The 26,461-nt window shown below is 44.4% G+C and overlaps 1 protein-coding gene across 1 annotated transcript in view; it reads right to left on the bottom strand.

Moving 5' to 3' along the window:
* Nucleotides 1-687: 687 nt before the first annotated feature.
* The window catches only part of NT5E (5'-nucleotidase ecto), a 51,465-nt gene continuing 25,691 nt past the window's right edge, over nt 688-26,461 (bottom strand). Inside the window, exons 4-9 of the mRNA XM_045842860.1 lie at nt 9,126-9,323; nt 7,967-8,121; nt 6,292-6,397; nt 5,248-5,397; nt 3,688-3,888; nt 688-873 (exon numbers count right to left, since the gene is read on the bottom strand). Of these exons, the coding sequence (XP_045698816.1) occupies nt 716-873; nt 3,688-3,888; nt 5,248-5,397; nt 6,292-6,397; nt 7,967-8,121; nt 9,126-9,323 (968 nt within the window). The 3' untranslated portion in view covers nt 688-715. The remainder of the gene's footprint in view (nt 874-3,687; nt 3,889-5,247; nt 5,398-6,291; nt 6,398-7,966; nt 8,122-9,125; nt 9,324-26,461) is intronic.

The raw sequence follows: 26,461 nt of genomic DNA, 5'->3' as shown, positions 1-26,461 counted from the left end.
TGACTTGGCATGTCCCATTATCTGCTGCATCATTTGTTCCTTGACTCATCAGAAGCACACAGGTGGCACAAGAGAGAATACTACCCTGTGTTTAGTCCATTAAACTTGCTATAACAGGAGATAAAAAGGTAAAAAAAAAAGAGAGAGAGAGACCAGAGATTAAGGAGAGACTTTTCATCCATGACCTTGGGGCTATTGATAATTATGAAGAGAGGAGACCATTAAGTATCATTCTAAAGAGTTTAAAATTTGCACATGTAAACTAAAGATGGTTGGCCTTCATAGGGCTCATTTTAAATTCTTTCCTATGTGTTCACTAAAGCTGCCCATCCTGCCTGATGATGTCAGTGTCTTCATTTAAGATACACTCAGCTGCCCTGGTGGGTATGGCTCAGTGGATTGACTGCCAGCCTGTGAACCAAAGGGTTGCCAGTTTGATTCCCAGTCAGCACAGGCCAGGTTTGCGGTAGGGAACGCATGAGAGGCAACCACACATTGCTGGTCTCTCTCCCTACCTTACCCTCTCCGTAAAAATAAAACCTTTAAAATGTTTTTTTAAAAGTATTAAAAAAAGATCTAAGTTCAGCTTCTGGGAGCCTGTGAAGATGGTCTGTACTGTTAGAATGACAGTTCCTAAAAGGTAGGCTTGAATCTCATTTGAGAAAAAAATGCAGTTTCACACAGTACTGACATGAGAAAGTCTGTAATTATTGGCTTAAACCCAACAGATGGATGCCAAAAGGGGGGCAATTATCAGATACAAGTTCCCATGGTAGCAACTTCCTGCAGAAAACATGATCCGACCTTCAATTCCTGGATAAATTACTTTCATTTTTGAGATGTATTGAGAAACTACGTTGATATCTTGGTCACCTAGAAAAATACAGACATTATTTTAATTACAGAGGAGGTATCAGTTAACAGTAAGATTGGGGAAAACCAATGTATTTCTATAAAGACCTTTCTAATTATGATTGGGAAGATAATCCCCTCATCAGCAGAGATAAAGTGTCACAGAAAAGAAGTAGTGTTCACTCTGCAAGGATTTTGGTTGCTTTCTTGTGTACCAGGTGTCAATGTGCCCATTGGTCACTGCCGGATAACTGGGGGCACAGTCAGCTCTAAGATGACTCAAGAAAGAGGTTGCTGGCATAACTGCCTTGAAACCACTCCAGAACAAGGGCCTTGGGGAACTGGGTCAAGAGAAAATAGTCGAGACTTTCTTTTAAATACAACTGGCTTCTTTTTGCTTGTCTGCTCCAGAATAATTTTCACAAAATTGCTGGAGAGACAAAGAAGACTTCATTTCCAAAAGAGGAAAGCTGATAAGGAAATACTAATTTCCTATAACTACAACAAACACATAGGAACCTGACGAAATTTCATTTTAAAAATGTCACTCTATAAATTGTAGATCTCATAAGGGGTTAATATTAAAAATATATATCAAACTAGTACAACTCAGTAAAAAAAAGCTTGATTAAAATTGGGCAGAAGATTTGAATAGACATTTTTCCGAAGAAGACAGATGGCCAACAGGCACAAGGAAAGGTGTTCAGTATCACTAATCTTCATGGCAGTACCAATCAAAACCACAGTGAGGTATCCTTGGACACCTGTTAGAATGGCCATCATCAAAAAGACAAGAAATAAGTGTTGCTGAGGATGTGAAAAATAGAAGCTTTTTGCATTGTTGGGAATACAAAATTGGCAAGCCACTATGGAAACCTTATGGAGGTTCTTCAAAAAATTAAAAAATGGAACTGCCTTATGACCCATCAATTCCACTTTGAAGTATTTATCCAAAGAAAATGAAAACACTAATTTGAAAAATATGCACTCCTCCCTCCCTGTGCACAATGCAACATTATTTTCAGTAGCCAAGAAGCAACCTAAGTATCAGTGGATAAATGGGTAAAGAAATTGGGACAGATATGTAACATATTCATTCACATGCACACCTAGGGTGGGGCAAAGATAGGTTTGTAGTTGTTTGTATGGAAAATGATACAATAATAAGTAATAATACAAGAATAAACTGTTTCAAAGCATACATCTGTAAACCAACCTCCTTTTGCCTTACTCTATATATGCACACTATTCAGCTATAAAAAAAACAAACAATAAAATCTTGCCATTTGGGGAAACATGGATGAATCTTGAATGCCCTATGCTAAGTGAAATAAGCCAAAAAAGACAGATACCATATGATTTCACTTATATGTGGGACTCAACCACAAAACCAACCTAACAGATACTGAGAACAGATGAGGTTACCAGAGGCAGGGGGTGAGGAGTGGGAGAAATAGGTGAAGGGGATCAAAAGGTGCAAACGTCCAGTTAAAAAATGAGTCTTGGGAATGAAAATTATAGTATGGTGATTATAGTTAATATCGCATTGTGTACTGAAAGTTGCTATGAGAGTAGATTGTAAAAAGTCCTCATCATAAGAAAAATATTGTTTTGTAACTCTGTATGGTGATGGATGTTAACTGGACTTCCTGTGGTGATTTCACAAAGTATATACCCAGATGAAATAATTATGTTGTACACCTGAAACTAATGTTATGTCAATAAAAGCTCAATAAAAAATTACTCTAATACTTAAAAAAGAATAGCTCTCTGGTTCTCACCCCTGGGTATACATGAGGATCACTGAAAGAGACTTTTCTCCCAGCCCAATTAAATTGAGTCTCTTAAAAGTTGGGGCTAAGGTACTGGTATTTAATTAAAATGCTCCCCTAGTGATTCTAATGTATGGCCATGGCTGAGAAACCTTAGGGCCAAGGCTCCCTGAGCCTCCAGTGTGAGCTCCTTCTCTCCAACATCCAGCAGTCTGGGCTTGGGTGCTGCTCAGCCATCACCCTCTTATCTCATGGGGAGCTGATGGCCACGGGACTTCAGAGAACACCTTGTTAAGTTTGATTTACATCTATCAGGGAACGGACAGAAGTAGCTAGTGCCTTTTTCCCCAGGAAGGGCTGCCCCCTTTGCCCTGACTCTGCTCTCCACCCTTCCTGGATAAGCCACCAGAATGGTAGGTCACAGCAAGGCTGAGGAAGCCAGCTGAGCTCCACCCCAAAGATCAGAGAAGCTTGCATGTGTCTTCTACCCTGGAGAGAGGAAGGGGTGGTATAATCTCTCAGTGTACTTTAAGCACATGATGTGGTTCTCATAGATTTCTAAAAGGTCGGGGCCTAATGACCCTCAATGCTGATGAAAATATTGTCTGGGTCAAGTGGGGTTCCTATTTGCTCCACCAATGCGCTGTGCTGACTGGTGGGGTTGTGTCCCAGGCCCCCGGACCCATTCACTCAATGCTTCTTTAAGTTGAGATGATTTACTGTGGTGATTTTCCACATTCAACCTTAAGATCTCGGGTTATGTTTTTTTCTGTAAGGGCAAAACTCATTTTTCACAATCCAAACCGCTGTTTATATGTGCATAAAAGAGTTTTAAAACATTTTTGATTAAAAAATGTGTCTTCCCTGGGCTTGGATGGATGGGTGTGTGTGCTGGGAAGGGACAAGACATGGGTTCGCACAGATAGGCAGCAGTCGGCAACCAGAGTAGCATCTGGATTCTGGCTTCGCCGACCCGGCGTCACAAGTAGCTCCCCTCTTCGGACCAGCACTGTTGATTCTGAGTACCTTTGAGACGTGGACAGGAACAGGTGCTTGTGCTCACCTGAGTTATGTTGTAACACCTCCTCTTTTATCATCTGGTATCCATCTCCACCTTTGGCAAGGAAGTTCGGGAGGACCACATTATATTCGTCATCCATTCTGAGAGGTTCGTAACTGGGCACTCGGCACCGGGTGCAAAGACCATCTAATTTGACCACCCTGTCCCCAGGGTTCCGGGAAAGATCATACATCACGTGAATTCCTAGAAAAGAAATGAGTCTATATGTTTTCCCTGGATCCAAATGGAAATTTCTATTTTCTAAGAGAGATTTTGGCCAAAACCTAAAATTGGGGCACTGGGCTTAGTTTTCATTTAGTTTGAACTTGAGTGGAATTTCAGCAAGCGAGTTGAGGTAGTAACATCACAGCTTCCCTTTCTTGGTTAGTTGCATCCTCCTGGGAGATCTGAGAACCCAGGAAAATGGGGTCTGGCCCCGACTGGGCAAGGAGCAACTCTATGGGGAGAGACCACATCTTTCAAAAATCCTGAGTGAATTGGTCTAGAAGCTCAGTTCAGCAGCTTTGAAAACAGACATAGATGAGAGGTGGCAAAGATTAGCTACAATTTTGAAGACTACAAAATGGTAATAATTTGGACTTGGGTGACTTCCACAAAACACACAACTACCCAGCACAACACTGGAGTATCAAAGCCTGGCTGTTCCCTCCACTCTCTCCTGGAAAATTGCAGAATGTCTGTGTGACCCCACAGCAGGCCTGAGCCCCACCACCTTCTGCAGCCCCTCAGTCCCAACAGGCTTCTGCAGAGGGAGAACCCCACAAAGCCATCACACCCATTGAGTGGGGGCCCACCGTGTGCAGTCAAAGAACTGAGGGCACGAAGTGGTTTTGGAGTCAAATAAGAATATTAATTTAAAGGTTAATTCACTGGGCTGTGGAATTATTGACAAAAGCGCTTCCGAAGTCCTTGGCAATTTGGGAAGCATTTCTCTTCATCTACTAGTCACTGGAATCCCTGAGGTGAGCAGGGCAGGTTTTCTCTGCATTCAGAGACAGTGAAGACTTGCCCCAGGCCACGGTGAAATCACCCTCCATGGGGGTGAGGCCAGGGCTGCGGCCCTGCTCCACCCAATTCGAACCCCTTTGCTTCAGTCATCAGGTGTATCTATGCAGCAGGCTGCGCCTCCCAGAAATCATCCTTGTTAACAACTGATGGACACAGCATGTCTGCCTTTGAACTTCAGCATGGTTCCAGATGATTATGACTGGAATGCAGGAGGGATTTTTTTTTTTCCACAAAGAGTACTGAATGCTTAAACAACTAAGATTTTAATAGAAATGATCTCAATGCAGCTGACCTGCTTAGAGTTGAGAGGGTCCATCCGAGGTTCAAATCAGACTTGGCAAATACTGCTCATTGCCAGGCACTTGGGGCTTTGAGAGTGACCTACTCTCAGTGGTCTGGGAGTCTACAGCCATTGAAAGACTATGTGCCAATGTTGACTTGTGGAAACCTGAACAAGCTTGGCCACAGGGTCCTGGTGAAGAGGGAGCTGGGCCATCTCGCCAGGAATCCAACCTCACTGGGAGGGTGACTTACCGCCCACCTGCAGGAACTCTCCAGTGGACCGGCCATAGCGGTGCACGCTGTGCTCAAAGGCCTTCTTCAGGGTGGAGCCTTTTAATCGGATCAGGTCAAAGGTGCCTCCAAAGGGTAACACAGCAGCTAGGTTCTCCCACGTAATCGTGCCTGAGGGTAGTCACAGGTGAGGCAAGAAGGGAAATATCTTGAGAACAAGCTGACACCCAAACCAGTTTTCTTTAGGACGGCAGGCAGTGAGGGGGAGAAGGTGAAGGGGACATGGGGCCTTGGGAGGCTATTGGGTCAGCATCAGCTGTGTTTAAGTGCCTCCCAGCACTTGGGGAGGGAATAGATTCCAAGAAGCCTTCGCCTGTGCCCTCCATCACTGAGCAAGACAGGTGGGGCTTATAAATGGCTATGGCTCCCAAGTCGCCTGTGCCCTGCCCTGGATCTCCTGGCGTGAGGCGGGATCTGCAGTGGGTTCTAAGCATTGCTCAGGTCCTCCAGACAGGCAGTATTTCCCTGCCCACCCCCCCTCTCCCCCTGGCCGTGAGGTAAGCGTGAGACTCACACCCAGACTGGCTGGTTTTGACAGTGTATCAGGGAAGACAGCAAGAATGTCTTGAGTATCTGTCTAGTTGGTTTATTTCATCATATAACATAATCCTGGGTATCTGTAAATGCCCTAAAAGGGTTTAATTCAGTGGTATGCTTTCCAGTACAGAAAACAATTTTGCCTTTCTCTTTCCAGAGATCAGGGTGGAGGCTGTCAATGTTTTGCATAAATCAGCAACAATTCCTATTTAACTTTGTGAGTCAGAAGTTTAGATCAAGCTTGGGTTCCACCAACCTTAGCCTGCCGCTGCTGTGTGCAGACACACAGGAGAACCTGAGCGTGTGTGTGTGTCCTTTGGGCAAGGTGCTGACTTGAGTAGTGGCGAACTCAAACTGAAGGGACTGACGCTGTGGTGCATGACTGGCAGCAGAGGTCAGCTGAGGCTGCCCGCGTGCATGGTCAGAGAGAGGACGCTGAGCCGAGGACTGGGAGCCCGGGGAGCATACCATTGTTCTGCTCGTCGATGGGAGACCGAATGCCACCACTGTTTAAAATGCACATGGACACGTGGTTCCAGGACATTTCATCCAAGTGTCTAAGGTTGTTGTTAATCTGCAACAGTAGCATGAATTTACATCACTTATTCTGAGTCTTCGTCTTTAGGATCGATCCGTTCCAGGACTTTGGTTGCTCTACTGAGGAAATAAAGCCGCTTTCCCCTGCTCCTGTGTTCCCAGAGATTTTTCAAGTATAATGAGAACTAGTTTTATGCTCTCAGCATGTCCCATGCTCTGAGCCCCCTCTCCTGAGGTGCCTGTGATCTCGGTGGGCCTTGGCAAAACCAGCTCTTCTCATGCAGACCGGCCTGTGGGACTGCTCCTCCAGGGCAGGCCCCACACTTGCTCCTGAAAGCAGGACCTGAAAGCCTTTCAACTCCAGGCCTCAGGCCAACAAGGAGCTTGGTCTTGCCCTGACTGGTCTGACTGTCCTGCAAAGCAAAAGGTCTTCAGTTTGACTCCCGGTCCAGGCACATGCCTGGGTTGTGGGTTTCAATCCCTGTCCGGGGCATGTGTGAGAGGCAGCCAATGTCTCTCTGTTACATCGATGTTTCTCTCCCTCTCTTTCTCCCTCCCTCCCCATCTGTATTAAAGAAATAAAATCTTTAACACAAACAAACAAAAAAACTCTGGCCTCAGGTCTGGGCCCCCAGGAAGTTCACAAACATGATTTTGAAGACACAGAGACAGCCTCTTGAAACTGGAGAGAACCAGTTAACATTCTTACTTCATTTTACAAAATACATGTTTAGTTACAAGAAATAAAATGACTATGTTCTCATTTGGAAAAAAAATAGTGCAAAACTAAACATTTTCTTACACTTGCCCCAGCCTATTAACAGAGAAGTAAGCACTCTTTAGCCTGGGGGATTTCCTTCAGGACCTTTCTCTAAACATCCACACCTGCTGGTGTCTGCAGCTCCTCTTGCAGCATCGGTCTTACCTGGGACAGTGTGAATATTGTTATTTTTCACTTGGCAGACATTTATTGAGGGTGGGTGGCTATGACCCCCGCACCGTCCAGAGCTCAGACCAAGAAATGACCCCTCAGGTATGGGCTTTGAGCCTGATGTGGGAGGCCTGGCTCAGCAGAGCCCCAGAGGGAGGGCTGCTGCCCCAGCAACCCCACAGACAGGTGCTGCTCAGGGCAGCTGTTGCTCAGCTTCAGACCTTACTACCATCACTGTACAAGTGTTGTCATCCTCTGTTTGTGGCGGGGGCTCCAGCCACACGAGGCCTAGCTCTCTGGAGCCAAGTTAGGCCCAAGTAGACGTTTTACGTCTACATCTTCAGAGTAGTAGAGTTTTATGTATTCAGATCGCCTTACAGGAAAAGCAACATCCAAAATTCAGACATTCAAAAGTGAATACCTTAAAATAAAGGCTTTGGTTCTTGCAAATCAATAGAATGATGGTCAGCTAGTCTAGTTTACATACCTTCCCAAGGTGCTGGGTGTCACTCCATGCAGAGTTCTAGTCTGGGCACTGATTTCTTTCTAAATGCTCAGTTCTGTAACTATCAGGTTGCCCCTCACCCCCTGCCCCGCATCTTCCCTCTTTCTTTTCTTGCCCCCCCACCCCCTGCCCTCCCAAGGCCCGGCCCTGCATCCCCACGGGCCACTCACCATAGCATCGCAAATCAGGTTGCCCATGTTGCATTCTTTAAAGCGACACGATTGAGAGGAGCCGTCCAGGTAGACAATTGTTTTCCCCAATTCCTGGGAAGAAAAATTATCTAATTTTATCCGCCACTTGTTAATTTCTGCTTTTATGGTTGGATCTAGAAGAAAGCAAAATAACCACCACAACAGAAATCAGTCTGCCATTAAAGCCCATCTCACACTGGCCTAAATTTTGAAAAAAGATCAAGCATTATTTAGCCCTTGTGTGTGAGTATACATTTCTTTACCATATGTCTGTACAGTTTGGTTTTGATTATGAAATTTCCTTAGGAGCCTCTATTCTGTTTCCTGGTACTAAGACCCAGAATGGACCCTAACTTGAAGACAAGCCGAGTATCTGAACATCAACGCATCCCACTTGGGCAGTGCCTGTTGGCCCCCTGGGGTAGCATTGGTGGTGTGCTGGACCCTGAACAAATGGCCCAAGGGCAAGTACGAAGGGCCTGCTGAGGTCCTGCTCTCTGTGTGATCCCTGCCCCTCCCTCTGGTTCTTGAGAGGTCTGTGTTGAGACCATCGCCCTTCAGGGCCCCTCACTGTCCATCCTTCCCGACCTGATCATCCTAAGCAATGAATGGCAGGTAAGGGGACATGTAGGAGTGTGTTTGTGTATACTATATGAAAATGGATGATGTGAAGTATATATTTACTCTGCATCCCAGACCAAGAAGGGGGAAAGACACTCCCTTATTTGATAAATAAAGAAACTGAAGCCCACGAAACTGGGAGATTTGCCCCAGGCACACTGCTGCTGGGGGTGGGGCCCCGCTCCACCCCATGTGAACCCCTTGAGAGGTCTGTGTGTCAATCATCAGCTCTCCTCTGGACATGAGCTGAGAGTGGCCTTCCCAAGCCAAGGCAAAGCTTGCAAAGGCACAAGAGGCAGTGACAGTGTCTGATGCTAAAAGGACTTATAGAAGCAAATGGGAATTTGTGGCATTTGGGTGTGTTTTAAATCTCTTTATCCATGAAAACAATAAATTCAGAGAAACCTAATTCTTTAGAAGTATATAGCCTTGTCCTGAAATATTAACAAAAAAAGGAGAAAAAAACTCAGCCATCTAATTTTTGGATTAGTGGAACATTGCCCTGAATTTCACATACCTTCAGGAATGCTGCTGTTGAGAAGAATGGGATTCCCATGTGAAGTGATGACATTTCCTTTTGCATCAAACTCAACCTTCAAGTAGCCTAAGTATTTGCCAAAAGCATAGGCCTGGACCACAGGAACCTTCCGTCCATCATCGGAGGTGACTATGAATGGGTAGTTCCCAGCGGGCTCCTCTTTGGAAGGTGGGTTGCCTAAAATAAAAGGGCCAAAGAGGATCAAGTCAGCCCTCGTACATGGCTGACTGCAGGCCAGCAGGCCCCTGGCCAGGTGACAGTGAATTCCGAATTGATGAATTGCTACCCACTGCTCTACCCAGCTGGTCTTCCAGAGCCCCACTTGCTAGGGCAACTGCCCGTGTTTCTTTTTGCAAACGAATCCTTCTGTTTGTGACTCAGCAGGCATTTGCTAAACTCTTCCTGAGTCCAGGGCACTGCGCCTAGTGCTGTGGGGGACGCAAAGATGCAGTACTGCTCAGATTATCCTACTTCCTCCATCCTGATCCTGGCCCTGTTATCAATGGCCAGGTATAGCCACTTCACTGTACTTCAGTTTCCTCAGCTGTAAAATGGGTGAAATCATTCCTACTTCACAGGGCCGCTGAGGCAATTAAATGACTAAACTCTCTAGCATGGTGCATGGCACATGGTAGGTACTCAATAAATGTATATTTCCTTCTCTTACGCGGTGATGGCAACCTCTAGAAACGCTAGCCACACACTTTCAGATCTTTCAGAGTCTTCAATGACACATGAACAGAAATGACAAAGGGCTGTTTTCAGGTTTTGTTACTAAGTCTTGTGTCCCCTCAGGTGACTTTTGGAAGAGCCACATTCACCCTGCTGGCCAACCAGCACACACACTCCCTACCCCAGCCAGACCTCACCTGTGCGGTTCTGCTGACTTCCGTCTGAAAGGGCACCCCTGGAGAGAGCGTCCAGCCACTCATCCCCCAGAGGCTGAGGCCCACCCACCACTGCGTTGTGGACCCATGACTACATGAGGGTGAGGTACCTGGCCACACAGAGCCTGGGCCCTGGCCTCTCATCACCTGGCATGTTTTGGTTCTGTAACTGCACCCCTCCTTCAGGCACACTGCAGGTTGTATCTTACCTCCTCAGAGACAATGACCTAGTTTGGGTTTGTATAGAACAGATACCATTGACCTACTACTGTTTCTATCAGCTGTCCCTCTGCAGCCACGAGCAGTCCTTCCAATGGGAGGTTTAGAGGGCCCAGGGAACTACAATGGGGGCTGCTTACTCGCCTGAACCAGCTATGAGAGTCAGCTGAGAGACAGGCCTGGGCTATATCTCACTTAGTTCTCCAAGAATCTCCTGAAAAAAGTCCTATTATTATCCCCAACTTTCAGACTAGGAGACCAACTGTCACAGGCAGCGTGTCCAAGGTCACATGGCTGGTATGTGAAGGAGGGCCCACTGGAAAGCAGGGCTGGAGGCCCTGGGACTTGTGTCCTCCCCACTCCAAGCCTGGGGCAGCACTGAGGTGCCCCACGCTGTTCCGGGGCTTGTCTCTACACCTGACACAAGGGCAGTGAATGTTATGGAACACCCCCTCAACCCCGCTCTGCTCCTGTGCCAAGAGCAGCCTCCTCCAGCTCAATAACCACAGAGCAGAAGTGATACAAACACCAGCACTTTACAAGCACAAAGGAGCTGTTGCCAAACTTAATTTCCAATTTTCTAACTACCTCTGGAAAAAAAAATAAAAGGAAAAAAAGTCTTGTAACTTTATTCTCACAAAAGCACCTGACTTGAGAGGCAGTGCAAGCCTTGTCCCATCTCCATCTGCAGGGTACAGCTTCAAGGGCTATGACAGCTGTAGGTAATCTGAAGCACTGCACAGTAGTTCGGAAGATTATCACTCGCATCCTCCTCCTTCTTTTCTGTGCCGGTCCTCCTCTGGGCAAGCCTGGGACCTGCTTTACTTCAGGGAACCAGGGGACCAGCTGGGAAGGGCTAGCGTAGAAGGTGGTTTCCCTGAGCCCAGAGAAGTTTGGGGATGTGCAGTTCCAGACATACCCACAAGATGGCGCAGAACACACACCCAGGAGGAAACAGCACTAAATCAATTTCAGAAAGGAAGTCTGGCACTCATCTGGAGATCCAAGAGAAGGACGAGCCTGACTTTTTTTTAGTCTGTAGTTTTCTGCCTTCCATATCTGAACTTAAACAGAATGTAAAAGCTAGAAATTTGACGATTGGTCAAATGCCCCATCTAATCAGAATGCACTGTGCAAACAGGAGCTACGAATCCCAGGTGCTATCTGACAGGGAACACCCTCCAGTACTGAGAGTCCGTGATGTTCCTTTCCTTAGAACAAACGACATGTCATCTGTGCCTGAAATGGACTGAATCAGGTACCAGCAAGATACTTTCCATGTGGTTAACTCCGCCTCCTCCACAGCTGAGCCCTCTCTGCTCCCCCTCAACTCGGCAACTCCAGAAACTATGAGCAGCGAAAACAATTCAGGGCTTCAGATTGTCCACACTATTCTACCTCCTGCCAAAGATCCTCATGCACCACATATTCTGTCCACACGGGGCCACACATCTGTCTTTCAAAACCCAACTTGTCATCTTGGTAGGAGAGAAGTTATTTACCAGAACGCTATTTCAGCCATTTAGCAAGTGAACAAATCTGGGAACCAAACGTGGAGAGTCCGTGAAGTTGTAGGTGGCATTTAGAGCTGCTAAACAGGGCATTTTCTAGCACATAGTGGGTGCCCCTGAGAATCCTCCAGGAGGGCCCTGCCCTGGGAGCCTGACCCCAGCAGCCCTCAGGAGTGCGATGGCTCCAAGGCTGGAAGAGGCAGCCATGGTGGATCCCGTGGTTACAGAGGTGCCAGGGAGCCGACCTTTGACCTGGTTTCCAATTGGCTGAAAACCAATTTCAGCCAATGAATTTCAGAATATTTTAACATAGTCCATGTCATGGTTTTTAATGTGTATAGGGACCAGTTTAAGAACTTCCAAACTTCTTATTAAGGACAGGATAAAAGTAATTGGTAATTAGCATATTTCACATCATTGCTTCTAAGGGACTTGAGTCTTTTATTTTTATTTTTTTAAGATTTTATTTATTTATTTATTTTTAGAGACGGGGAAGGGAGGGAGAAAGAGAGGGCAACGTCAGTGTGTGAGATACATTGATTGGTTGCCTCTTTCATGCCCCCTCACTGGGGATGTGGCTCACAACCCAGGAATGTGCCCTGACTGGGAATTGAACCATGACCTTTCAGTTCACAGGCTGGTGCTCAATCCACTAAACGATACCACCTAGGGAGAGCCTTTCTTTTAAATTACTTGGAAGTTGCTCACTTCCACCACCCACTGCTTTTGTCTGCTTCCCTACATCTTAGGCAAGCCACAGGGTTAGTCACCATTGTCTTAAGCCTGGGCTACTGCAACGGCCACAAGTACCCGGTCTCTGTACATCCCTCCTTCCCCTCTTTCTAATCCAGCCTCCACACCGCAGCCTGAGTGGTCTTACTGAAACATAAACATGATCATGTGCTCCCTGGTATAAAATATTTCCTACTGGCCTTAGGCAAAACACTACAAATTTTGGCGTGAATATCATGAACTATTACACCTACATGACGGGGCTCTTTCTTACTCGACCAGCTTCATCTAGAGCCAGGGGTGTCCAACATTTTGGCATCTCTGGGCCACACTGAAAGAAGAGTTGTCTTGGGCTACACATTAAATACACAGACACCAACGAACACTGATGAGCAAAAAAAGATTTTAAGTAAATTTACAATTTTGTGCTGGGCCGCATTCATAGCCATTCTGGCTGCATCCTGGCCACATGCAGCCCGCAGGCTACAGGCTGGACACGCCTGGTAGACCTTCGGTCCTGCACTTCACCAATCTTAGCTCCTTTCATTCCTCGACCACACTCAACCGCACAGCCTGCGAATGTAGAGTAAGACCCGGAGCTGGAGGGCTACGTGTGAATTACATCATCTTGTTTCAGTTTAATGCATCTTGGTAAAATGAAGAAAGTAACAAGACCTACCTTACACAGTTGTTGGGAGGATTAAAGAAGTTAATGTAACAAATGAAGTCCTACTTAGGTAAAAGCTCAATAAAGATTAGAGATAATCATGTATCAAGTTAACTCTTGGATGTCTGTCTTATCTTAGCCCAGGCATCATTTCCTCAGGAGAACACCCTTTGATCATCCCCCAGACTTGGCAAAGTCCTTCTATATGGTGTGGGGCAAAAGTAGGTTTACAGTTGTTATATGGAAAATAATAGCATAATTGCTGTATAATAGTACAAGAATAAACCCTGTTTTGTGTACTAACAACTGTAAACCTACTTTTTGCCCCAGTCTGTATGTGCTCTCACAGCATTTTGTACTTCTCCCTCCACAGGACATTTTGCGGTGATGTATTGTAGGGGTTCAGAAGGAGGCACCCCATGAGGTGTCTCTGTGGCATGGGGATGATTTTGAGCTAAAGGCAACTGAGACCCTCTGGGTTCAAGGCAAACTTCTGCTCCTTCCCTAACTACCTAGAAGAGATTGAATTAGTGGCCTTGCCTATAATAAGAGATTATCAGAGATAACTGTAAATTAACCGATCTACAGCAGGGCAAACTTCTAATTACTGAACATTTGCTCTTATCATCCTGAGAGTGACCGTGACTGTCCTTCCCCAAGGTGCCTCCCCCCACCTTTAGCTCAGAACATTACATATACCTGTATTTCCTTTCTGTCTCTGAACCGCTCATGAACGCAGGGTCTCTGACTCTCTCATGTATGTGGGGTTCCCATGTGTATGTGCGTTAATTGCATTTGGTTATTTTTCTCTTGTTAATCTGTTTCATATAGATTTAATTATTTGGCCAGTTGAAAGAAGCTTGAAGGTAAGAGGAAATTTCTCCATCCTCTATAATATAATGATTGATTAACTTGCATGCTTTACGAGGAAGCCGATCAGGGTCAGTGTGGAGGAGAGACCATTCCACTGCCAGGTCCAGCCAGGTGAGGTTGCTTCCTGAAAATCCCATCAGGGACTGTCTGATTGAGCCCTCTGCCTTGCCCCAGGCATGCTGGCTCCTGGCACAGGCTGTTACCCACTCCCCAGGCAAACACGCAAGTCCCCTTGTCTGGGACAGGTCACTCCCCAGTGCCCTTATCAATCCTGCATCTATGTAACCCCTTAGCACCTGCCACGTCACACTGAGGACCCACATCATCCCGTCACTGCCAAGACATGTCTCCCTCTTATGTGAGTCCCCTTAATAAATATTCTCAATACAATCATGGAGTTGTCAACCTCTTTCTCTAGTCTCTCAGCCCTGGAAAATTTTACTTAAGAGTCAGCATCTCTTTTTAGACAGTTAAGTCCATGAGGGCAAAGTCTGCTGTGTCTCTGGAGTTTGCCTAGCACATAGTAGGTGGTCAATAAATGTTTGTTGAATGACTAAGCTTAAGTAATTTAGCCAATACTTTTCTATAGATCAGTCAAGAATTTTCTGCTTTCCCTGTAGTGGAATCCGTTTGTAGAGAGGAGCAAGGCCTGTGTGCCCACCGGACTCCCCTGCATTCCACTTCCTCAGCTGATGAGCTCGGCAGGGCTCCCAACGCAGGATGGGAGTTGAAAGTCAAGAAAGAGGGTTTGGTGCTAGCTCAGTTTCCATCTGGTTTCATGACCTTGGGAGAGACAATGAGCTCCTGGGGCCTAAATGTGTCTCCTAAATTTGTAAACTGAGAGATTTGATTAGTGGTTTAAACCAAAAATGGTTTAACTTTCGTTGGTGTTGTTTGTTTGTTTTAAAGCTCTGAGCATGCCTCGCACACAGATTCAGTGGCAGTGTGAGGCACAGAGCAGGCTGCTCAGGTCGTGAGGCGTGAGGAGGGGCTGGTGCTGGAGTCCAGCTCCAGGCTCCTGCCCTGGCATCCTTCAGGGCACAGTGCTCACACTGGCCCTGGCTGCTCACACTGACACAGTGCTCACAGGGCTGCTGGCCGAGATGCCCTCCGCGCCCAGCTAGTAAGGCCAGGGTCCCCTGCCATATCCCCTGCCTCTGGCACAGGAGCAGCTCTGGGTGTCCAGGGCTCCCTCCATCTTCACAACAGAGTTTAGAGGTGGCTGGCAGCCAGAGAGCTGGGTCATGGTCTCCCTGGCTGTCCCTGCACCCAGCCAGGGTGCACCCACTGTCACGTCTCCTCTCTTTCTGCACACGCTTTGACTCCCTGCTCAGATTCTTGCCCTTGGACATTCTGTGAAGACCGAGAAGCCTAAAACAGGCAATGCACCTTTGAGTAGTACCCAAGGAGGATGGCCTAGAGCGTCAATTTTTAACCTTTTTTTAATCTCATAGCACATATGAACTATTACTAAAATTCTGCGGTACACCAAAAAATGTATTTTTTTCCAATCTGACCAAAAAAAATAGGTATAATTTCAATTCATTCACACCCAATGGCTGTTGTGCTGACTATTGTCAGTTTTTTATTTGATAGTCTAAGGGAAAGCAGGTCAGTGCCCCTGTCTACATAGTCAGGTGTGGCGTGTTTTAAAAATCCTTGTGGCACACAGGGTTGGAAATCGCCAGTCTGGATGAAGCTGGCCTGAAATCCATCCAGGCTGCACTCAACCCTGACTGGTCTGGGCAAATCAGGGAGCCCTGTGGGGAATGGGCTGCCACACACCATTCACTCGGCCCGCAAACATGGACAGAGCTGCAAGTGCCCAGTGTTCTGGACGCCCACCACCCCACGGGGCCAGGCCTCAGGTCTGTGCTTCATCCCCGTGGGGCCTGCAGAGGCTGCCCGACGGGAATAGAGAGCGAAGTAGTGATGCTCCTGTCTATCACCCGCTTCTCTTCTATAGGAACTGGCCACCCATGGCTCAGTCCCCTTCCAGGTACCAGATTTCCCATTCGCTTTCTACACTACAGAATAGGCATTTATAGAACAAGAGAAAAAATGAAAACAAAAATTATCACACAGCCACCCTAAAACCGAGGGTCCTTATGGCTTTGATTGAATTTAGTTTTAAATTCTAGCTCTGGAAATCATATCCCTCCGGTCCCCTACCCCTCAGAGACCTACCCTTTCACCAGATTAATCAGCAACCCCTGAGGCAGCAGAAGGCAGCAGCTGGGCCCTGAGTAATGGTCACAAGGTCTGGACACCTGGCAGGCTAAAGGTAACATCATGACCTAAATCATGTTTCAGTTCCTGAGACCTAAGGTGGAATATCCCCCTACCTACTTTCCCATGAGACCAGACAGAGAGTCACCAGAAAAGACCTCAGAACTATCCTCAACATCTGAAGAAATAATTTATTACCCTTAATTCACTTCCAGCCAATCAGCTCTCAGCATGATGTCGAACCCCAAATCCCACAGTGTCTTGTGATTTTGCCCTTGTTGATTCTGCAACCAGGAAATGGACATGCAAGTTCAGAAAGCACAGAGAGTCTCAAACAAATGGATGTGATGAGGCCCACTCCAAGACACATCATAATTAAAATGCCAAAGGTTAAAGATGAAAAGAGAGAATCTTAGAAGCAGGAAGAGAAAAGCAGTTAATTACCTACAAGAGAGTTCCAATAAGACTGTCAGCAAATTTCTCAAAAGAAACTTTGCAGGATAAAAGGATTGGCAAGAAATATTCAAAGTCATGAGAAGCAGAGACATATAGCCAAGATTGCTCTACCCAGCAAAGCTATCATTTAGAATCAAAGGGCAGATAAAGAGTTTCCCAGACAAGATAAAACTAAAGGTGTTCATCCTCATCGAACCATTTTTACATGAAATATTAAAGGGACTTATTTAAGAAGAAGATGATCAAGACTATGAACAATAGAATACAAAAATACATATCAACAATTGAATCTAAAAAAACAAACTAAGCAAACAGGAAGAACAGAGAGAGAATTATGGATACAGAGAGTGTTTCTATGATTACAAGATGGGAGGGTGGGTGGGAGAATGGGTGAAGAGGTGAGGACACTAATAAGTACAAATAGTTAGTTACAGAATAGCCATGGGGATGTAAAGTACAGTGTAGGAAATGAGTAGCCAAAGGACTTGTATGCATGACTCCTGGACATGAACAATGGTGGGAGAATTGCCTGAGGGAGTGGGGGTGCTGGGTGAAGTGGGGCAAAAGGGGAAAAATCAGGACAACTGTAATAGCATAATCAATAAAATATAACTTAAAAAGAGATATTCTAATACTAAAAATAAAATCTATTTTTTTTTGTTTCAATACTGCAAACTCCTGCTTGTGCATTTCTTAGGGCCTGTGTGTGCAGGCAGGCAAACTCCAGAAAATACACGGGAGCTCTGGTAACAATCCTCTGGTTTCCATCACTATGGCCTGTTAAAATGCAGAGTCCAAAGGAATGGGATGGAAGGAGAGAGAGAGACTGATTTTCATCTTAGCATACCCTTGTGGTTCCATTCATCAACAGTGCTCTTTTCAGAAGTAATACCTAATTTCTTGAAATTAATAAGGAGGTCCACATGACCATAAATTGATATTTTTTTAGGGAAAAATCAGCATTTAGCTGCAGAAAACATTCCCAGCATGGTCACACTCCTGGTCCAGTGCAAAATGCTGTGTGTTTGTACTCAGTGAGGGGTCTTAACAACTGATTCCCACAAATTCCTCTCAGTCACATAGGTGAGCTAGGGAACTTTCAGTACACAGTTTACATAAGCCTATCAAAGAGAACCTGGAGATCACCTGGATGACTCAAACTCTGCATTCAAGTCGTGACAGAATATTTACAAATTCCCTCATAGATGAACACCAGTTCACAACCATTGGAGTTTCTAGGCCTGGGAGAAATTTATAAACTGAGACAAGAGAATCGAGTAAACACAGCTTAGCTACTTGGGATAAAGCACTATATTCCTGGTTTATTATCTTTTAAATGTAACAAGATATACTTGGTCATATTGTATTTAGCTCAGATTCTCAAATCAAATATAAGTATCTTTTTAATTTATCAAAAATATTTATAATATCCCAATTGTTAAAATAACCAAATCAGCCCCAAGATGCCCTTGCTCATTAGGCTGCACGTCAGCAAACCAAAACTTCTCTCTGTCCCTATGCTCAGCTCTCCCAGAAAAGGAAGTCCTGGGCCAACCAGTCAGCACCTGCCTGCTCACACAAGTTACCCGATCGGCTCAAGATCAACTCTCTCCACAGAAGGAAGGTCGCCCTGCTTAAACCGATCTGCACAGGCCCAGTGTTTCCTCCCTGTTCTTGCTCACTTTGGTCTATGAAGTGCTCTGGCCTCGTGTAGCTCTGCAACGCTTCTTCTTATCTACTTAGATGGGATGCTGCCTGATTCACAAACTGCTGAATAACAGTCTACCTGATCAGTAGTTTTCAGTGGAAAATTTTTCTTGTTATAAAGTTTAGAATTGGTGGTTGCATTTATAGGGTTTAAAGAGATTCAGAATTTTTTTAAAAAAGTAAAAGTAGCATGACAAGATTTGACAAAGAGAGAAGAAAAAAATTATTTGTAGCCCCACCAACCTATGGCAAAATTTTAAAAATTTCTGTTAATTAATATACATATTTATTGAATTAATGTATATATTTATGGATTGCAATGAGAAGAAAGTGGGTGGCAGAAATCATTTTAGGGAGAAGGCATTTTCTGTTCAGTAAAACATCCAGGAGAGGACAAGGGCCCTGGTGTCCCTGTTCCTTCCCTCTTCCCCGAGATGAGGTGAGGCTGACCTCTCTCGAGAAGACAGGCTCCCTGACAGGGACCAGGTTGGGGGCAGGGTGGGGGCTACGGGGTGTGGTGGTAGTGAAGGTGCAGGCAGAGAGCACTTATTTGCATAAAAGTAGTGGGAGAAATCTTGAGTTTTGGGTAGCCTTTGATAATAGGGTTTGGGACAGAATTAAAGAAAGAAAAGGAAAGTGGGAGGTGGAGACTGGGAGGAGGAGTGGGCTAAGGAAGAGAGTCAACAGGCACGCCTGCCCTGTGATGGCATTGGCAGGGGCTCGAAGACTCATTCCAGGCTTTAGGCTTTGTGCTGTGCGGTGGCCGGCTCCCCTGTGGGGACAGCATACATGGAGAGAGACTTGTTTCAATGCAGTTTGGGGAGATCAAAATGAAAGGTCAGTTTTCCATATTTGGGTCTATGCTGCATGGATAGAAAAAAAATGGTTTGAAAGAGTCAAGACCAGAGGTGACTGAGATTTCAACCGAAGTAAAAGTTAGAATCAAAGGGACCAGTACAAATATGGGATCCCCAAGGAATTATCAGAATTCAGAAGGAGGAGGTGAGAAAAGCCCTATTGTTTCCCAAGTTTTGTGTGATAAAGAGCCTACTTATTTACTTACTTTTTAAATTAAAAAAATATTTTACTTATTTATTTTAGAGAGAAGGGAAGGGAGGGAGAGAGGGAAACATCAATGTGTGGTTGCCTCTCGTGTGCCCTCTACTGGGGACTCAGCCCACAACCTAGGCATGTGCCCTGACTGGGAATCAATCTGGTGACCCTTTGGTTTGTAGGCTGGCATTCAATCCACTGAGCCACACCAGCCAGAAGAGCCTTTTTACTTATTGACAGTAGGAGCAATCCCATAAGTTAGCTTGAAGATGTGTATCTTTGACATGGTTACAGCCTGGATAATAAGTTTTTATACAGTTGTAAAAAACTTTTTTGTGTGTACTCTACTTTTTCATTTACCATAACATGTGTTTTCCTATGTTGCAGAATATCAGAGAGAGTTGACATATTTGTCTTGGACCTACTATGCTCCAGGACCTAGTTGTGTTCATATATTACCTCATTTAATCCCTACAACACTCTCTGAGGTACTCGTATCACTGTAATCCATTTTTAAAAATAAAAAGCTGAAGCCCAGAATGGGTCAGTAACTTGTCCGAGGTCAGATAGCTTGTAGTGACCAGCCCCAGCGGAGTGGGGTTGGTTGGAGTCCAATGCCCTTTCCACAACCCCATGTGGGTAGGGGGTAGGGGAAATGAGGTTCTTCTTGGAAGACCATCAAGCAGCAAATTAAGGCAACACAAAATGCAGTTCTGGGAAAATATTTGTACCTTGTAGTAAGAATGAGCCTACGATTTCACAATAGTTGGCTTTCCTTATAACGTGACCTGCCAAACCACCTTGACCTTGTTTTGTAGTTCTTTGTATTACATTTTGGGTTTGGCTAGCTCCACTTTATCTTGGAAAACAGTTTAATGAGACCTAACTAAAAGTGATCAGTGTTATGTAACTGCAAAAATCAGTAACCAGAAGGCTTTGCTCCATGAAGGAAGCTATTGCTGAGGCTGGGGAATGGCTAGAAATTGACTAAAAGGTCCTGAGTGGTGACTAACTATTGAAATAAGTAAGGACATCACCTTTGCAACCAAGGACATCATCTTTTGAAGCTACAAGCCACACGTCTGCCCTCTGGCTGATCTCTCCAGCTGACTTAATAAACTATAGCTGTCAGCAGTCCTCATTGGGGCTGATGGTTATTTGTTGGAGAGTTTTTCCTTGTCCTGTGGATGTGGTAAATAAGAAGACCATTTTCTTGTTCTAAAAGGCAAGATTATCTGCACTGCAAGAGTGAAAGCTGATGGAGAGATGAACAATGATTGCAAACAAAGTCTTTCGCCCTCCCTCATTCTGCTGAAGCGGGGAGGGTTCCGTCCCTTCGCACTGTGCACCTGGACACTGGCTGCAGGGGGAAGAACCAGCTGTAGGTTTTTCTGCTCTGTCTTAATTTATATTTACACTGCAAGCTATGTTTATTTTGAGAACAAAATTTAATACTCACTAAAATCATTTATGCTCTCTGCATAAATAAAACATTTGAATTTCATATTCAACCAATGGGTGCCAGAATCCAGAAGCAATACAAATTGGGTACTTAGTAAAAAGACTGATCAAATAAAGAAATCTTGCTTTTAAAGGAGCTGCATCTGTTAACAGTCGTTCCACAATCCTGGGCACCTGCCTTCCATGTGTCAGCCGTAGACTCCACCCAGCGTCTGTAACGGACACTGCCAGGCTGACGAGGAAAGAGAAGTGAAGCCCGCCAAACTGGGAGGAGAAGAGGACTTCGTGAGGCTGAAGTTTCAGTAAGGCTGAAAGCAGCCGGCTGGCAAAGGAGTTAGGGGTGAGAGAGCTTTAAGGCTAGGAGGCTCTGACAAGGGAAGTGGGCAGTGTTTGGAGATAGAGCAATTCTGGATGATGATATGACCAAGTCTCAGCCTGTGACCCTAAAAGTGAAGGAGTGGAGGTGACGGTCGCAAGGATCCAGGGGCTCTGAGCCTTGGGTATTGGATCAGCTATCCACGTGGCCACACAGCCAAGATGAAAGCAGGAGCTGCAATGGGGAGGGAGAAAGGAAGTTGAATGCTAAATTGTCAGTGACTCTGAGGAGTGGTTTGGAGGCCATTCCATGACAGTGATAGGGAGGGACAGAGAGTGGTATGGCCAGGAGGCACGGGCCTCAAAGGAATAGAGGTAAAATTAAATTCCTGCAGTAACCTCAGGAAGTTATAAGGTGTTCTGACAAAAGATGTCTTATTTCCCCATGTTTTGAAAGTAAGCAATCAGGCTGTTTTCATGGGTGACTTTCTAGGGAACAGGATGTCAGAATCATAGACTTACTACCTCTAACCCTGTTATTCTGCTGATACAGACACTGATGTCCGACTCACCCAAGGCCACAGCTAGCCAGACTGGCTTGTATAATCCAAAGGTAAGTTAAAATAGGTGGAGGCAAACAGAGAGACAGCATCTCAGGGGTTTGTCTACTTTCGAGGACTGGCACAGAACAGGTTCCCCTGGAGTATTTGGTGCCGCTTTCAACCTGCACTCACTTCACTACTTTTTTCCCAAAGGCAACAACATGGATTCGACCCCTTCAGAGAAGATAGGTGCAGACCAGCCCTGGTCCTTGCAGCTTTACCATTTTGTGAGTCTGGTGAGTCTGGTTCCTCTCCATTCGGACAGGCAGACGGTTTATCTGTTTGTGTGCTACAGAGTGGTTGTAATCAAAAGGACCTACAATGACGTCCAACATTTGGAGAGGAGCTGTTCATGTACTCTTTTTGGTCATGCCTTATTTAAAGCTGTTTAAATTTTTGTGTTATTTTACTTATTTTGTTTAAACTAAACTTATTGGGGTGACATTGGTTAATAGCATTATATGTGTCATGTGTACAATTCTGTAATACATCATCTGTATATTGCATTGTGTTCTCACCATCCAAAGTCTAGTCTCCTTCCACCACCATATGTCTGATTCCTTACGGGGTCAAATGGACACTCCAGGCTTCAACCTTACCTCACCCTAAAGCTGAGTTTTCAAAAATATGGGGCAGCTACAATACAATTAAATTAATTTAACAGGTGGTAACCAGCATTATAAAAATTAGGTAACAAAACAGGAAAAACATTGGGTGCTACGTAGATGCTTTGTGAGATTTTCTTTCAGGTGTGTGGGTACGTGTGGGTGTGTGCCAAAATGATTCTTGGCAAAACTTAAAATTCCGAGCAGTGTGTCATTTTTAAGTATATTTTATTGACTAATAATATATAACTTTAACTTTATGCTAATTCAGTTCAAAACAATTCAGTGAAGGTTTTTTTTAAGGCTGGAAAAATTATTTAAATAAGAAAATATGCCCCATCCCCTGTTGTGTCCTGGAGTTACCTTATCACCTTTGTGAGCTCACTCCTCAAAAAGATGAGTATCAAAACAGTGTTTTTCACAAAACAAGTTTAACCTTGGTAAGCAATCAGGATACGTGAAAGACATGACTAAGACTCTAGAGGTAGTTTTCTCAGAGACGGTAATTATCTACTTCTAGATTTATGGATATGCAAATTATAATTTTTATCCACACATCTTTCTTTCACCCATTCATCATTAAATATATTCATCTACTTAGCAAAAGGCACATATTATTTTGCAGGACTTCATTGGCTGGAACAAAAGGACAGGCTACAAAATTAATGGAAGCCAGGCAGAGCCACCAGTCCTGAGAACTATCAGGGCACACACTTAATTGACAGCTACATGTCAAGGCTGAGGGTGACCAGTTGGTGCTGTAAGAAGGCATTGACTGAGACAATGTAAAATCCTGAGTGACAGGGAGGTGACCTCAGCATCTGAATGGAGGGATCAAGTACTATGATTGTTCATGCATGATTTTGATCGTGCCTCATTTAAAGCTGAGTTTTTCAAAATATGGACTAGCTACAATATGAATAAATTAATTTAATGGGTGGTTGCTGATGCTTAAAAAAATGAAACTGTTGAACAGAAGATATCAGAGTGCATTCCAGGTGCTTTGTGAAAGTTTTCTTCCAGTTTGTGTGTGCATGCATGTGTATACATGCACACACATACAATGCCTTTCTTACTATGGATCAAAATGAACAGAGTTTGAAATCACTACTCTAAAGCATGAGGGGGTGAGAAGCGGATATCTAGCTCCCACTGTGTGCCCTAGGGTTCTGACATTGTGTTAGAAGCTAAGAAAAGGATCCAGGGAAGGGTTTTTCGTGGGTCTTACCTACAGAGCTGGGACCTAACTAAAATAAGAACAGCTAAAGCAGAGGCCCTGTCCTGAGGCTCTTCACTGACAGCCATTCATTACACCCAGGAAGTCACAACAACCCTTTATAACAGGTTCTGTTGTAACCACCCCCATTCTACAGATGAGGGAAATCAAGCAGCGACAGGATTGAACCACTTATTAGTGGCACAGCCAGAGTTGGAACCCAGAGCACTTTACCCGGCACTGCTCTGGATTTTTCCTGGTCTTGGTACGGTCAGTCCATCTAACTCACTGAGGTTACTTAAGTGGCTCTCTGATGTTTGACTGCACCATTACCAACACTAGGAAAGTTCACATCACTGTCAGTGACCATCAACACCCTCGTCACACTTATAGATTGCCTGCTACGTGCTTGGAGCTGTTCTCATCATTTTGTATATGTCTTTTTTTATAATTTATTTTTATTGTTGACACTATTACAGATGTTCCCATTTCTCCCCTGTTTGTCCACTTCCACCTAGCCCCCACTCCCCTTCCCTCTGGCCATCATCACACTGTTGTCTGTGTCTGTGGGTTATGCATATATATTCTTTGGCTGATCCCTTCACCTTCTTTCATCTAGTTCCCCTCTTCCCTCTCCCCTCTGAGATTTTTCTTGCTTCTTGAGGAAGGCCTGTAACGCTATGAATTTCCCTCTCTGGACTGCTTTCCCTCAGTCCCACAGATTGTAGGCTGGCTGTGTTCTCATTTTCATTTGTTTCAAGGGAACTTGATTTTTCCCTTGATCTCACTGTTGACCCATTCACTGTTTAAAAACATGTTGTCTAGCCTCCATGTGTTTGAATGTGTTTTTTTTTATCCTCACCTGAGGACTTTTTTTCATTGTTTTTAGAGAAAGAGGAAGAAGAGAGAGATAGAAAGAGAGAGAGACACACACACAGAAACATTGATGTGAGAGAGAAACATCAATTAGCTGCCTTCCTGTACGTGCCCCGAACCAGATAGCAAACCCACAACCTAGCTATGTGCCCTTGACTGGGAATCAAACCCATGACCTTTTGGTCCATGAGATGATGCTCCAACCCACCAAGCCACATTAACAAGGGCTGCTTTTGCTTTTTTTTTTTTATTGTAGTTTCATGCCATTGTGACCAAGAAGGTGCTTGATTTCAATCTTCTTGAATTTGTTAAGCCTTATTTTGTGTCTTGACATGTGGTCTATACTTGAGAATGCTCCGTGTACACTTGAGATATATGCATATTCTGCTGCTTTGGGATGAAATATTCTGTAAATATAAACTTTACTTGCTCTGATCTAGTGTGTTGTTTAAGGTCACCATTTCCTTGTTGATTTTGTGTCTGGAAGATCTATCTTCTGGTGACAGTGGGCTGTTAAAATCCCTTGCTATCACTGTATTTCTGCTGTTCTCTCCCTTAAAGTCCACCAAGATTTTCTTTATATTTAGGTGCTCCTGTTTTGGGTTTGTATATGTTTTTATAAGTGTTATGTCCTCTTGCTGGATTGATCCCTTTAATTTTATGTAGTGACCTTCTTTGTCTCTTGTTACGGCCTTTGTTTTGAAGTCTATTTTGTTAGGTATAAGTATTGCTAAAATACTTGCAAAAATATTGCAAAAATAAAAGCTGGCTTTTATTTTTGTTTCCATTAGCATGGGATTTTTTTCCCACCCCTTCATTTTCATCCTGTGTGAATATTTTGTTCTGAGGTGGGTCTCTTGTAGGCAACACATATGAGTAATGTTTGCTTATCTATGCAGCTACCCTATGTCTTTTGACTGGAGCATTTAATCCATTTGTATTTAAGATTATTATTGATAGGTACTTATTTATTGTCATTTTTTCCCTTTATACCTATGTCCCTCTATTTCCTCTTCTTAAAGGAATCCCTTCAACATTTCTTGCAATACTGGTTTTGTGGTAATGAACTCCTTCAGTTCCTTTCTTTTGGGTCTGGAAAGCTATTTCCCCTTCATTTTTAAATGATAGCCTTGCAAGATAGAGTAGTCTTGGTTGCAGGTCTTTGCTTCCCATAGTTTTGAACACTTAATGTCAATCCCTTCTAGCTTGCAGTGTCTGTTGAGAAATCACTTGACAGACAGCCTTATGGGAGCTCCCTTGTAGGTAAATAACTGCCTCTCTCTCGTTGCCTTCAAGATTGTCTTTAACCTTCACCATTTTACTTATGATGTGTCTTGGAGTGGACCTCTTTTCGTTCATCTTGATTGGGATTCTCTGTGATTCCTAGACTTGTGTCACTTGTTCCTTCACCAGGTTAGAGAGCTTTTCTGCCATTGTTTCTTCAAACAGGTTCTCCATCCCTTGCTAACGTTCTCCTCCTTCTGGTAGCCCCATGGTGTTTGTGTTGTCACACTTGACATTGTCCCAGAGGTTCCTTATTTCTTTTAATTCTCCATTCTTTTGATGATCTACGTGGTTGCTTACCATGAACTTGTTGTCTAATTAGCAGATTTCCTCCTCTGCTTCATCTGACCTGCTGTTGATTCCTTCAAGCAAATTCTTCATTTCAGATATTGTCATCTTCATTTCTGACTGGTTCTTTTTTATGGTTTCTATGTCCTTTTTAATGTTTACTATCTCTTTAAGTTCTTACTGAGGCTACCTGTTCTTCCCCTAAGGCCTTTGAGCATCCTTGTAACCATTATTTTGAACTCTGCATCTGGTATTTTTGTTTTTTCCATTTCATCCATTTCATTTAACTCTTTTTCTGGGGATTTCTGTTGTTATTTTGTTTGGGACATTTTTC

Source organism: Phyllostomus hastatus, unplaced genomic scaffold (genome assembly GCF_019186645.2).
Source record: "Phyllostomus hastatus isolate PE091 unplaced genomic scaffold, TTU_PhHast_1.1 phas_contig_40, whole genome shotgun sequence".
NCBI lineage: Eukaryota > Metazoa > Chordata > Mammalia > Chiroptera > Phyllostomidae > Phyllostomus > Phyllostomus hastatus.
This window is presented reverse-complemented; position numbering and strand designations above follow the sequence as displayed.